At 34.2% G+C, this 14372-nt stretch overlaps 1 protein-coding gene, 1 long non-coding RNA gene and 1 pseudogene across 2 annotated transcripts; all 3 read right to left on the reverse strand.

The window, feature by feature from the left end:
* Window positions 1–395: 395 nt before the first annotated feature.
* Window positions 396–9458, reverse strand: LOC116406024 (annotated as a pseudogene).
* A 1950-nt stretch (window positions 9459–11408) lies between these two features.
* On the reverse strand, window positions 11409–13227 carry LOC116406025. The gene is made up of 2 exons (XR_004219099.1): window positions 13185–13227; window positions 11409–12257 (listed from the first exon to the last, which is right to left on the reverse strand). It is a non-coding gene; the product is annotated as an uncharacterized LOC116406025 (long non-coding RNA).
* Window positions 13228–13815: 588 nt separating this feature from the next.
* Window positions 13816–14295, reverse strand: LOC116406016 (chaperone protein dnaJ 49-like). The gene has a single exon (XM_031889717.1). The coding sequence runs from the start codon at window positions 14293–14295 to the stop codon at window positions 13816–13818; it is 480 nt and encodes a 159-aa protein (XP_031745577.1).
* Window positions 14296–14372: the final 77 nt, after the last annotated feature.

Genomic DNA, 14372 nt, shown 5'->3' on the forward strand with positions numbered 1-14372 from the left:
AAAAAATGTAATGTTTCCAAAAGATGCCGCATATCTCAAGTCCATTATAAGAAAACCTAATGTTCTTCAGTTTGTAGTATCAACAATGCATGAGTAGTGTTAAACATGTCATTTCATTTAGTTTGCTACTATGCCTTCCTCTATTCTCATTCATTCATCATCGATCAAACAAAGTTAAAGAAATTTGATCACAAAAGCTCTTTCAAACAAAAAAATAAAAATAAAAACAAACAAATAATTCAAAAAAAATTAATTATACCAAACAAGGAATAATTAACTAAACAAAATGTAAGGGATGAATCTTAAGAAAACAAATTACTAAAACCATATCTGATACAAATTTAGGGGGTTTTTTTGTCTATCAAATAAACCAATAAAACAATGAACTTCAAGAATTAAAATTCACAAAAATAATTCAATAAAAGAATGGCAAAAAACCTCAATATCACAAAATTAATAAGACGGAATAGATGCATTCTACAAACTTGTTTTATTGCATGCTCACCACCCCTTCCAAAATTTATTTGATAAAAATTTAGTAAACTTAAAACACAGACAATAACAAAATTGTTGCAAACCTGCATTTACTGGTCAATGTCTTTAAATAAGCATTCTCTGACGTCAATTCTTGATTTTTAACTTCATAAGCATCCACCTAACCATGAGACAATTATGAGAATATTTTATTTAACCACTAACAATCATGCTCATGCACAAACATTTAAAATAGAGGTTTTAACATACTATCCTTTTATAGAAATCGTTATCAGTTTTCTTGCCATTCCAAGTTCCACGTCGTCACCCTCTTTCTGTTCATATCATACATTACAAAAGCCAGTAAATGAAAGGAATGATCCATTATGGGTAAAATATTGATAAATAACTAAAATATACTTGTAGCAAATTCATTATCTCCGTTCCTGATATAGATGCTTTCTTTTTCTCCATTAAGACTTGACTTGGTTTAGACATACAAAAACTCCTATATAACCTGAATCCAACTTGAGCCTAGAACCGAAAAATAACTAAAAGGTATCTCACACACAATTTGATGTACTCCTTTTCTTTCTTCTTCACCTCAGGTATTTGTTGAGTTCCTACTTGCTTTGCACACAAACAGAAAACAACATTAGTACTAAAATTATTACATAGAAACTAGTATCTATCTCACAGCATCCAACTACCATAACCTGATTGCCAATAACCCTTCTCTGGAGTTCAACATTTTCCTACTGTAGCTTGTCAATTTGAGCTTTAAAAGCAGCCTTACCTTTGGCTTCCTGTGGAAAAGAACTTCCTTGTTCAATGTTAAATAGAGAGAAATCATAGAATTTAGACAAGTCTCGAGATTGTACTATTCGTGTAACTGTTGCAATCTCCCTATCTTTAACTTGTACTACCGACTTTAGCCTCTCAACTTTGGTCTCCAACCTTGATATATCTTAATGTAGCCTGCCACAAGAAAATAAAGGTGACTGAATACAGGAACCATGGTTGTGTGAAGGAATATTAAAAAGCTTTGCAACATATTACCCTGAAATGAACTACATTTATTCCATATCTTAAACCAATCTCCCATAACAAGAAATGAACCAAAATTAGAAACAGTAGCTCTTTCAACACTACCGAAAGACATAATCTCACGAAGACACTTGGCAATAAAATCGAATCTTTAACGCATCACCATTCTCATCAAATGTTAAACAAATCTGCTGAATCAGTACAAAACCACATGTTACTTGGATCAAATGCAACGGTCCTTACCACCCAAGGTGACTACTTATAACCTATACACCGAAAGACAAGTGTTGATTTTTATGGGCACGAAGTGGCAAATATCCCATGCAAGATACACATAATAATTCATATGAGATGTTAAATCATAAATGAGAGAATAATAAAGTCAACAGAAAGAGACATAAAAACGGCCAGTATGCAATTATCATTTCAGTTACTATTCTGTTATTTTCAACTATTAGTATTCTTTTTCTCAAATATAATGTACTTTCTAACTCCATGTGGCGTTTATTTCAATCACTGCTTCAGAAAAGCAAGCTTAAGATTTTGTTTCTATTTATTTTTTATAAGAAGCAGGAATGTATATATTCAACAAAAGAGCCGAAAAAGAACAGTGCATAAAAAGTTATCCAATGGAGGGAGATGGACCAAATTTGGAGCTTTCTTTGAAGTTTCTCATTGAGTATTTAGCATCTATAGGCTACCGACTAGAGGCTATTTATCCTATAAATTGTGGAATACAGGACGTTTATATACAAGTTGAATTAAATTGGACCATAAGGTTAAAACTTCAACCTCATCCCACTTTTTTCTCATTTAAATAAATTACATCTGAAACACTACTGAGATCCATGACAAAAAACACATAGAGCAATAGGAAAAATATATATATAATATAACTAACCCTACTATTTCTCCATGGAGCATGCCAAACCGAACGTTGTCACTTGCTTGGAATTCTTTCCATAATTGCAGATATTGACCCTATAAGACCACGGATACTAAAAATGTGAAAAGAGCAGGCTTAAAGGGTGTCGCCTAACAAATAAAGCTCAACAATGAGGAGCTTTAGGAATGTCGAAGGCCCATTCACGGTATCAATCATATGTGATATGTCCAAAAAAAAAGGGGAGAGCGTGTACTACAAAATCAAGAACTGAAGAGCTTTCAACATGTCATGCTTGATGATTTGACAACTAATTACATAGGTTTCTAAGTATCATATTGATGTCAACCAGAGGCCTTAACCCCTGAAACATAGGGAAGGAAGCAAGCAAGATTAAGACTCCAGCTATAGCACATATATAGTTAAATTTCATGATTTTCATCCATTAGAAAGGTATAAAAAAATTTATAAACCTTCCAGATGAACCAGATGCAGAAACAATAGTTGAACATCTACCTTTAAGGCCACCATCGTTTCTGAAAATAAAAGATAATATAGATAGATTAGTGACAATTCTACCAAATAAAAACAGAACTAAATAAAAAAATATTAATTTACCCCTTACGTTAAAACTATAAACCAAACAAATGGGAAATGGCTGAAAATTTAAGATTTGAATCAAAACAAAGAATACATTCATCACACGTACCCCAAACTAGATTGAAGATTTATTCGTGATTTAGGCTCGACAACATCAATAAAATGAAACAGTTCCCACCACAAATATGGATGCCATTTGCCAATTGTTTCTCTGTACAGTCGCTCATACTTCTAAGTTATAACAATTCAAATAAAGCTCGTGATTCACATCAAAAATTAAATTAAATACAATACAAGATAAAACAATATTACAACAAAGAAAGATCCACTAATTTTCAATCCCTGTTACCTAGTTAGCCTATGTACATTAGTTTTCTTCATCAGACTCAAAAGACTGGTGTTTTCTCAAAGATTCAATCACATTCAAACGTGAAGTATTTGTGCCATTGTTTCCACCAGTACGAGACTTGAGTTTAGGCAAACTTAGAGAACCGAGAGGCGGTGTCGAAGTCCCTCTGTTCACTTCTCTAAGCACAGATTTTGCTGTGGCTGCAGCAGCTGCATCAGCAATGGCTGAAGCAACTTTCGAATCATTTTGAAGTTTTGAGGTTAGGTTGTTAAGAACACTTACAGCTTGAGGAGGAGCCTCAGGAGAAAGATAGTTAGTTGACTTTTGCATCTCGTTGACTGCCTCAGCAACGGCTGACTTGGCTTTGGTACATTCATATCTTTGAATGTCATAGAGGAGCTCTTTCTGAAGTTGCTTATCAGCTACCAATAAGTCATCAATTTCGTTCTTGTAGTCCTTGAGAAGAACTCGAAGGCATTCCATGAGGGAACCTATTATTAAAGAATACGAATAAAATGTTAAATATGTCTTAGGATCAATTTGAAAGGACTTTTTAAGTGTTCAAAAACACTTTTTAAAGCACTTACAAAACCGTCCCAAACAGGCACTTCACATTTCAATTTAAATTATTTAAGTTTTGGAGTATTCGTACCTATAAGGGGGCTATTCTTGCTTTCCATTAGCCTTTTTAACTCAATGAAGATGGGTATGGTGTTTTGTATGAGACTCTTTCTCACTGCGTGAGTGATGACCTTTCCTCTAGCAGCAGATGCTCCTCCGCTCTCACCCCCTTCCTCACCTACATCACCAGATTCTGATGATGATACTCGATTTATTGATAGTCGAATCTCTTTACAAGCAAGAATCTCAAAGGTATCCTGCGCTTTCAGCCATGGGGAACTAATGAGATTCCAGTCGCAAATACTGACAAAAGAAAATTAGAATAGCAGCAAAATTATTGACTAAAGATGATTGAATGCTTTTGAATATGGACCTGTAAAACAGAACGTGCAGTAGTATCATCTATATTGAGCATACCATCGGATGCTGCAACAAGAACTTCTGCACATAACTTTGCAAAGGTGGCCAGAAGATGCTCGGGAGCCATTTGTTTCAAAAGAGAAACATAAATGCGCATTCTCCTGGACCTCGACCTTTCATCATTGCCTCTTCAAATATAAAGTTGGAAAGATAGACAAAAGATAATCATTTTCCATTACATGTAACTGTATAATAAGGCACATAGTTCAAACATTCCTTACCGGATGGAGAATGGTCGACTTTCAGCTCGTGATGCCTTCGAATCGCTATGTCCAGAATGAGCACGATAGTCATTCAAAACATAAATTGCTTCTATGAAACTGTTGTAAGCCAAAAGTGGGGCCTTCACTGCAAATTCAGTTTCACATTTCAATTCCATTGCCACGTTGGAACGGTATGACCAATATTATAACCATGACAGTGGCTGAAAATGTAAAATTTTATAACCTTTCAAAATGTTACCAAAAAGGTAATCTGCTAGTTGACGAATCTTCTCCGATTCATCAACAAGTGACAAAAGAAACCGAAGAAACAAAACCCCTCTCCATTTCACATAGTCTCTCTGAAAATTAAAACGATATTGCTGAACATTGTTAATCACAAACATGACAGTGAAAATTGGGAGAAGTTCTTAGGAGTTGGGAAAGAACAAATTACCTGTAATAATCTGGATAGAAGTATGAATGTGTGTCTTCTGACAAGTTCACAAGGATCGCGAAGGCACTTTGTGATTTTCGTAAGGTAGCTGTTCAATTCAGAGTTAGTCTGATTGTAACAAGGAACAAGTTTAAAGAGATTCTATTTCCCTGCCATTTCAAAGTATTTGATAAAGCTAGCATATCTCCAAGACTTGTATCATGTATCAGCCTTACCAGTCAACTAGAGCAGTATAGCGTACACAAAAATCTGCCATTGTGATAATAAGATTGTTGCGAAGCGCTGAACAATCACTATTTCCAAGCTCCTAAACCAATATAAAAGACTTAAAACTTTAAGCAATTTGAGTTGTGTCGAACAAAATTTGACTACATAAAAGACACTGATAAAGGAATATAACATGAAATTTTATATACGAAAACAAGGAAAATCTCATAAATTCTAGCGCAGACAATATACTGTAAGTAAAAATAGAACTTAATGAACAAACAAATGAGTAAAAGTTTATCTACCATATATATGAATAGTCGAAAAGATTATATGATTGGCTCATGTCGTATATGTGGTATTATAAAACCAAAATGCCAGAGACCTACATGTAACATTCATTCAAACCATCAAAAGATCAGGCTACATGAGTGATATGAGGCCTGAGATTCGAGACTTAACCTGTACAAATAGAGGAATGTAACTCTTTGCTCGCTTCTCATCAGTAAGGCAAATCTTCCCATTGTCAACCATGCTTGAATGTATAAAGAAGGAGCAGTTTCCTTCAGAGATGCGGTTTGAATTGGTAGTTTATTAGATTTGAGATCACGGTTTCCAGAAGTAATAATGGTGTGGAGAAGTGGTACTATGGTAGTCATGTCAGCCGATGGACAAATGAGAATCAAAGAGCCAATGGTGTAAGCTGCAGTGATTGCTCGGACAAGGACTTGCTCCTAGCAGATGCTTTCTTCCCCATTCGACTACCACTTTTAGGAGGTGGTGTTGTGAAGTTCACATCTTTGTTTGCTTCCGCATGGTTGGATATGTACTTCTCCAATATGTCCGAGGCTTTCGAAAGAAGCTGGTTTACCCATTTTAGGATGAGGGCATCGGCTTCAGTAGATTGCGAAGCCTTCCGCTTGCACAATGTTTTAAGTGTTTTTACATGTGCATTCACCTACCAAGATATCATCATTATTTGAAAATGCGTGTGAGGTATCAAAGAAAAAGAGACTAAATATATACGTACGTGTTGATCTTTAAAAATTGGTGATTAACAGGAAAAGTAGAGTACTATAAGAAAATTCAAACCCAGAACACTTTTTTGGCTTGTATTTAGATTAGTGCTTTATCACTGTACTTTATTAATTTTTCATTATTCCACAAATGTTTTTCAGGCCTTTTATCCGACTGTATAGATATTTGAAACAATAAAAAAGAATAGTGAAACAAAATCAAGAGTGAAAAAATCCCAATTGCCAAAGCACAGGGAGCTGCATTCACACGCATTGGCTGATAATATCCACACTACACACACCGGCCATATATACGCGTTCACTACATGTATTGTCAAATAATTCCAAGAAGAATCTTTCCCACGTTAAAGACATTTTAGTAAAACAATAGCATACACGTTAGCTAGCACATTAGTAACTAGCCCAAACTATAGCATGCATGTATAGAGTCATAGAGATAAATAGTATGTAGTATAGGACAATGTCCGGATGAACAGTGTTCACATACCATAGAAGTCTAGAAGATGAGATTATTGTCCATGGAAGCGTGTTAGAAAACTACGTATAGGTGAATAGTTTTAATTATCTAAACAATTGTACCGGAGAAATAAACCAACCATGATGAAGTGTAAAACAAAGTTTGAAAACAATGATGTTGATGCTTACCTCCGTTGGATGCATGTTGAATTCTTCAACCCTTTTAAGCAATTCATGAGCTAAATCTGCTGCAGGTTCTGGAGGCAGCTCAACAGAAACATTGGAGATGGTTTGTAAGAGAAAAACCCGATCTTGAGCCCAAGCGACGGAATTTGACTCTGAATTGTTTTCTCTCCAAATAAACCTACTTGAGTCACTGAACTTTGAACAGTCCTACCATGATCATCAAGGAGTTTCCAGTGCTGATGAAGAAATTCCCAATCAATGGCTTTCCCAAGATAAGTGGACACTTCTGACAACAGGAACCAGGCACCCGGAGGAGCTGTCCACTTCTCTGGAGGCAAAGATTGGCTTCGCCATAAGGATTCAGATGTCTTTATAATTACCTGAAGTGAATCGGCAATTGTGCGTTTTAATCGTTTCTTTTTTCCTAAGTTGGCACAAACTTTCTTCACCCAAGGAATTACCTCTGCATGACTTATCTCTTTAAGAAGATCCAATACTCCTTTAGGTAAACTTGAAGATTCAGCTCTAGCCAACCGGTCTAGCACTAGTTCTTGAAACGAGTGTTCACACTCTTCTTGAATGCTAGATTCATTGTCAGCAATCAAACGTGGAATTGAGTGTAGCCACTCGACCATGACACTTCCATCTGGGAATCTTCGAAAGGCCTATAGAAGTAAATATAGATTCAATGATAGACCAATAGTGAGTGAAGAATTGAAATTGTAACTTTTAGCAGTTTAGCCTAGTAAAAAATATAAAGCAAAATAAAACTGTATATCAACTTCTAGAAAACATCCATATTTCTAAAGTGGCCAAATGTCGGTGTCCAACACCATTAATGCATGTGACATGATACAGAGACGTCTCCCCTACGTGGCCAAATTGTCAAACTTACTCCTACTCCTACATGCCATCTAAATACAAATTATATCAACTTTAAACTTATTGAACTCTTACTAAAAAACCCAACTTAGTGTAAACATAGGAATTTACCTCGGAAAGAGCCGACATTGCAGCTTTCCGTATGCTAACGAGTGGGTCAGAACAAGCAATTCCTACCGTCTTTAGCATATCACCATCCATTGCTCCACCAAGGACGGTTGTACACTTGGTAACCAGAAATAATGCAGCCTTCCTAACTGCCGCCTTTTGATCCACACACCTTTTCCGCAAAAGACCAAGAATTTCACCATCACCAGCCCCAAAATTTCCTTCATTAAGGCCTTATTCTTGTCATTCTCAGACAGGAACACCACAAGGTGAGCTAAGTTGGTAAGTGCTCGAGCACGAATTGGAGCACTGGCATCTGAACAACGTTGAACCAATGCCACCAAGCACCCAAAAACCCACGAATCCTTTAACTCAATTTTCGAATCAATGACCATTGGATCACTCAAGGACATTATCAGCATTGAGATGAGATCAACCGCTAACAGCCTAAGATTAGACTTTCCTTGAGTCATCTTCACTGCATAATCCACAAACCCAATTTGATCGGGTAATTCCAGCGCTTTAACAACCTCCATTATTGAATCAACTGCTAAACTACGAGGCTCAGATTTCTCAGGCGCCTTCTGAACCAAATACCTTGGAAGATTCACTAGAGCACTCTTAACACCATCTGATTCCTTTGCCACCTTCCCTATTTGAATAGTCACAAACTCTAGCGCAAACGCTCGCGCCTGATCTTTATGATTAAGAATCAATGGTGATAGAGACTTAATCACCTCAACAGCAGTATTCGATAGATCCCCATCCTCAGGACGCAACATAGCACTCAAAATCCGCGAACAAAAATCAGTGAACTTACTATAGATACTTAAATTGGTACATATTTCAAGTGCCAAAACAGGAATATCAATTACAGTTTCAATCAAAGATTTCAAACTATCCGGAAATCGATCCAAATGAATTACACTCATTAAAATCTCTAACCTCTCAAGTACGGGATACAAAACTCTTGCATCCAATTCACCATCATCGTATCTGCCACTAGAACTCTGCCTCGGACGTTTCCGCAAACCCTTACCCTTAAAACCGGCTTTCCTCTTCCTTTTGGGAGCACTAGACTCCTTATTAGAATCATCCTGGTCCTGTTGACCCTGTGGTCGCTGCTTCAAGAATCTCCTCACACACCTGAGAAACGAGAGGAAATCCATGGGATTGAAAAGCGTGAAGACCGGTGCATTAGAGGCCAAAAGAAGAGAGAGATAGACTGTAGAGGCTAAAACCGAAACACAGGTGGAAGATTCATCCATGGCGGAAGCAATGGCGCGAGTAAGAGAGGAAGGAGAGAGGGATTTAGCCGAGAGGTCCTCGTAGAGACGATCGAGTGGTTGTTGTTCATCGGTACTAATTGAGTTGTCTAACAAAGTTTGAAGGTCGAAAAGAGCGGATTGGGAGAGCGGAGGATGGGAATGGAGAGTTGTAGAGTGGTCGAAATGGCGAAATTCTTCGAGCTCTGTGAGAATTCGAGAAATGGCTTCCTCCATGGGAGTGAAGTGTGAAGCCCTCGTGAAGCCGCCGCCGTGTTTTATATAAATTTATTGAGTTTTAAATTTTTATTTCCCGCTTAGACCCTTTCTCCCACCAGCCTCTCAAAGTATGTATACTGTATAGTAACTAAGTTCCAATGTTTAAAAGTAAATTAATGAGCTAATATATAATGAGTGCAAACTATAAGCTAATTTTAGTTGTAGTAGTAATGCTTTTGCTAGTTGATGTTTCGTTTGATTAAACTTTATGTTGATATTTGTTTGTTACTTTAAGTTTCTACGGTATATTGTCTATATATTTAATCAATCGAGCTATATATACAATGATGTTAATGGCTTATACATTTAACCAATTGAGTTATTAAAACGACGTTGATGACTTGCACACATTTACTTCAGTTGAGTTATTCAACAACGTTTTGAATTAAATGATAGTCTAACTCAATACTTCAACCATATATATGATATTATAACTCAATACAGTAGATCGTTTTTATGTGAATTGTGAATATGTGGTAATTGACAATCACATATTTAGTTACAAAATTTTTTTAAATTCGAGAGTTGTGAAACAAAGTGATCGAACTCTTTAAGAAATGACACTACCACAAGTTTGATAGAAAATGTTAAAAACAAAGGTTGAGAGTGTTTCTAAAGCATTTTTTAGTATATTTAAAAAATTAATTTACCAATCACTTCATTAATTTTATTGATTTTTTATGTTTTAAAATTAAACATTTTAAAATCAAACCCAACTCACCGTATATTGGAATGAGCTTTGAACAATTTTAAGAGTTTTTTTTGGGTAATTGTAGTAGATAGCCATTTGAGGAATAAAAATTAAGGATATAACAATATTTTTTAAAAATTGCAAATATAGCAAAACTATCGTTGATAGACTTGTATCGTTAATAAACTTGTATCGTTAATAGACTTGTATGATCTATCCGTGATAGACCAATATTTACAATATAGTCTATTAGCGATAGACTTGTATCATTGATAGAATTTGACAAATTTTGTTATATTTGTAAATTTTTTAAAAAGTTACTATATATTTAATTATTTTGAATATAATAGCTAAATTTGCAACTATCCTATTTTTTAACGATTTGTTGAAAATTTAAAATTAAGTTTTTTTTTATTAGGTAGTGATATATATAATAGTATTTCTTATATTAAGAAAAGTTTTTAAAAAATGTTTGTTTATAATACAGGAAATGGTGAAAAATAACAAATTTAATGAAAAAAATGTAAATATTTTAATTTATTTTACTATTTTTAAAAACATCTCTATAATTTATCACTTTTTATTCTAACAAGAAAATGAAAAGAGAGGTTAAAGACATCAATTATTGTTGTATGGTAATGGAAGCAAACTTTGGAAAGATAATTGAACCTTGGGAAGAGTACTCCTTGAATATAAATTGAAATTTAGTTTGGAATACCAAATTCATAACAAACTTTGCTACAAAATTTCCACAATAAATTGGTGTGTGCAAAAGAAAATGAGCCTTTTATGGGCTAAACTTTTGGTTCATTCATAATTGGTTTCCATTTGTTACGTAATTTTATTTTAATCTAATAAAATCAATTGAATTATTTATGACTTTCGTTGGCATTGTATTGTCGTTGGAAAGATAAAGCAAACGATATATGGTTGTTGAATGTTCTTTACATCGCAATAACGCAAGATTGAAATATTCATAACATAAATCGTTCTATTCATGATCAAGAATATATTATTAAATAGTTGAGTTATGTTTAGCATGACACTCAACAAAAATCACCCAGTCGAACGAACTTAAGGACATACATGCTTTAAAGTTATTAAAATAAACTAAATGAAACTTTACTCATTGTTAATTAATGATCTCAAGAGCAAATGGAAGAAGATCGAAGGAGACCAAAATTTATTTCTAACATTCAATAACAGTTTGATAGTTTGTTTAAGGTAATAAATAGCTAGAAACATGTGGATTTAAACTACTGATCATAAAAAAAGAAAGGCGTGTCAATTATTGTTGATAAACTATATATACTAACATATATTGATCACATATTGGTGACAATAACTAATTAACAAACGAGCAAGACTAGTTATTGCATTTCTTTCTTTGGTACACAAATAGTTACAAATAACTTTTCACATAGACACGAAGTTAAAATCTTGGAGATATACATGTTCAAAATTTTATAGATTTATATATTCATGAAACGAGAAGAATGGTAGATTGATCAAACATATATATATATAACTACAAAAGTTCATATTTATAATTTAACAAAAAGAAAGGTATAAATATAATGTATATGGGAAGAAGTGAAATAAAAAAAAGAGAGGAGAGTTTCATAAATAATATAGAGCAAAGATATACAAAACAGGAGAGGAAGAGAGAGGTAAATTAGGCCCACATAATAAAAAATGTGAAAATTGGGAGAAAAGAAAGAGGTTTTGATGGATGGGAAGATCCCCTCCTCTTTTTTCTCTCATCTCTTCAAACTACCAAATGTTATTCTTTGGGAGGAAGTGATTTGAGAGATCTCTTATTCTAAAAGGTATGAGAAGAGATAAGAAGGAGGGACTAGACCGTGGTGGTGGTGGAGAGGACGGCAGCAGTGGAAATGTCATATTTCGAGTCACCGAAGATGCGTTGACGAAAGTCAGAAACCATAAGGGGAAGGCCCTTTCGAAGGGACACGGTGGGCTCCCAACCAAGAAGGTCCTTAGCTTTAGAAATGTCAGGTTTTCTTTTATGCGGGTCATCTTCCGTGTTCGGTCTGAACTCTATCTTTGCATTTGGATCTATTGTCTCTTGCACTACCTGCACAATAACTTTATTGGTTAGAAAGAAAGTACTTAAACAAAATATTTTAGTGCATCTCGAGTTGCACCTATATTTGTGTCACTTATTCAAATATTCGATGAAAAGCGAACACATATATAACAATTATTTTGTTGATATGGAACCATTTGGGTAGCTTCATAAAATAGAATTAAGGATCTATATTTAAAATAGACTGTATCATATAAATTATTAGGATGTCCTTTTTTATCACAATTTAAGTCTATAGTTTAACTTGTTAGAAAATAAAGAAATGCAACCTTATAAAGTGTTTTGATCTATAGATAATAACTAAGTCGACTATTCTTAAAATTAGTTTTGCTTCTCCATGAATTCAGTTTTGGTTGTACAAAACAAAATATTTTATTGAAAAAACCTACGAGACAAGAAAAGTTTAAAACATTGTTATGGAAAGAAAACCTATTAGTGTTTATCTATTGATGTAAAATTTTGTTATATTTTATAAATATTTTAATTCATTATCCTCTATTTGAAAATAAGTGTTTGTAATATAACTAAAACCAATATCAATAGTTTGAATTGGTTGGTCAATTTACTTAAAATGCTAAAATAGCTCCCACCAATACAAACTTATTATTAATTTTAAAATCATATTTTTTTACTTACAAAAAAATAATATACATACCTATATTCATTTTAATTTTATGATTTTGTTAGAGTTTATTTTTTCATAAGATTCAAATTAACCATCCCAATTATCTCAACTTAAATGTTTCATGAATGAAGTTAATTATTTATTACGTGAAAGAAACTTAGAGGGCAAAGCAATTAGGGTTGATGAGTAAATGTTCCAAAAAAAGGATTAAACCTAAATATTTTAAATGCTAAAAGAGAGTAGATTAGTTTAGGAGTATAAATGTGAGAATGGGGGAGTAGAGAGCTGACCTGAGCAAGTTCGAGCATAGTGAATTCGCCGGGGTTGCCAGATTAAAAGGCCCACGTGCTCGCCTTCCATCAGTTTCATTAGCCCCTCCACCTGTGACAGTTTATTATTATTATTATTATTATATATGTAAAACTCTAAACAATATCACAATAATAAATTAATTACAAAGTTATATAATATCCTATCTTTAAAAATCACATTTGCTAAATTCGAAATTAAGATGAAACAGTCCGTTAATTTTGTAGTGGTAATAAATAAATGTGTATATATTTTACCAATCAGAAACGTATTGAAAACTCCGGGTTTGCTTGCCATCTCCATAAACTGTCAACGGCTCATTTCTTAATGCCTGTGGGAGTTTTCACAATATAATATTTACTATACTTTTCAAACTTTAATCCAACATAACGTGGGGGGTAATATATTAATAATTATGCAATTAATTACTTTGTGACCACCAAGAAATAACAAACTTACTTACTGTTGCATTGTTTATATCCAAGCAAGGTTAACAAGTGAAGTTACAAGCAACAGAAGATGGATACTAATCTCCAAAAAAATAACCGGATATCATTTCTAAGAAAAGAAAGAGAACCACATTTACCTTTATCACCTTATGCTACCTCGAGATTATTCAGCTTTGCACAGTGAGGAGTTGGGAGATTTTATTCCACTGGAGTCTTGGAGTTCTACGTCACAATAACGCGAAACAAGGTTTCGATAATCCCTTATCACACTGTTCTCTATTTCAGCTCGAGCTGGGCTTCCAAGAGGATATCTTACATCAAAATTTGATGATTTGACAAAAAATTCCACGCCATGTTTCTCTGTAACCATAGGAATACTATAGGATTGATTTTCATGCAAAGAATATTCAGGCTCTGGAAATGGCATATAAGCCAACAAGTAAATTAACAATGGTAACATTAGAAGAATGATAAAAAATTTGGGACCTCTCCCATCAGATTCAGTCTTCTGTTGGCTTTCCCTACCTCCGTTGGGATCAATTTTATTTTCAGACGAATCATGATTCGTTTCACTTCTCCGATGCCTTGCATTCTGCTGTTGGTGCTGATACTGATCAACAAAAACCGTGTGATCATATTCCATACTTTCTTTTTGTAGTTTGTGATCCTAGCTAAACTCAGGTTAAAGAGTTATGTTTATATTTGTATATTTGAATGGAG

Source organism: Cucumis sativus, unplaced genomic scaffold (genome assembly GCF_000004075.3).
Source record: "Cucumis sativus cultivar 9930 unplaced genomic scaffold, Cucumber_9930_V3 scaffold54, whole genome shotgun sequence".
Classification (NCBI taxonomy): Eukaryota; Viridiplantae; Streptophyta; class Magnoliopsida; order Cucurbitales; family Cucurbitaceae; genus Cucumis; species Cucumis sativus.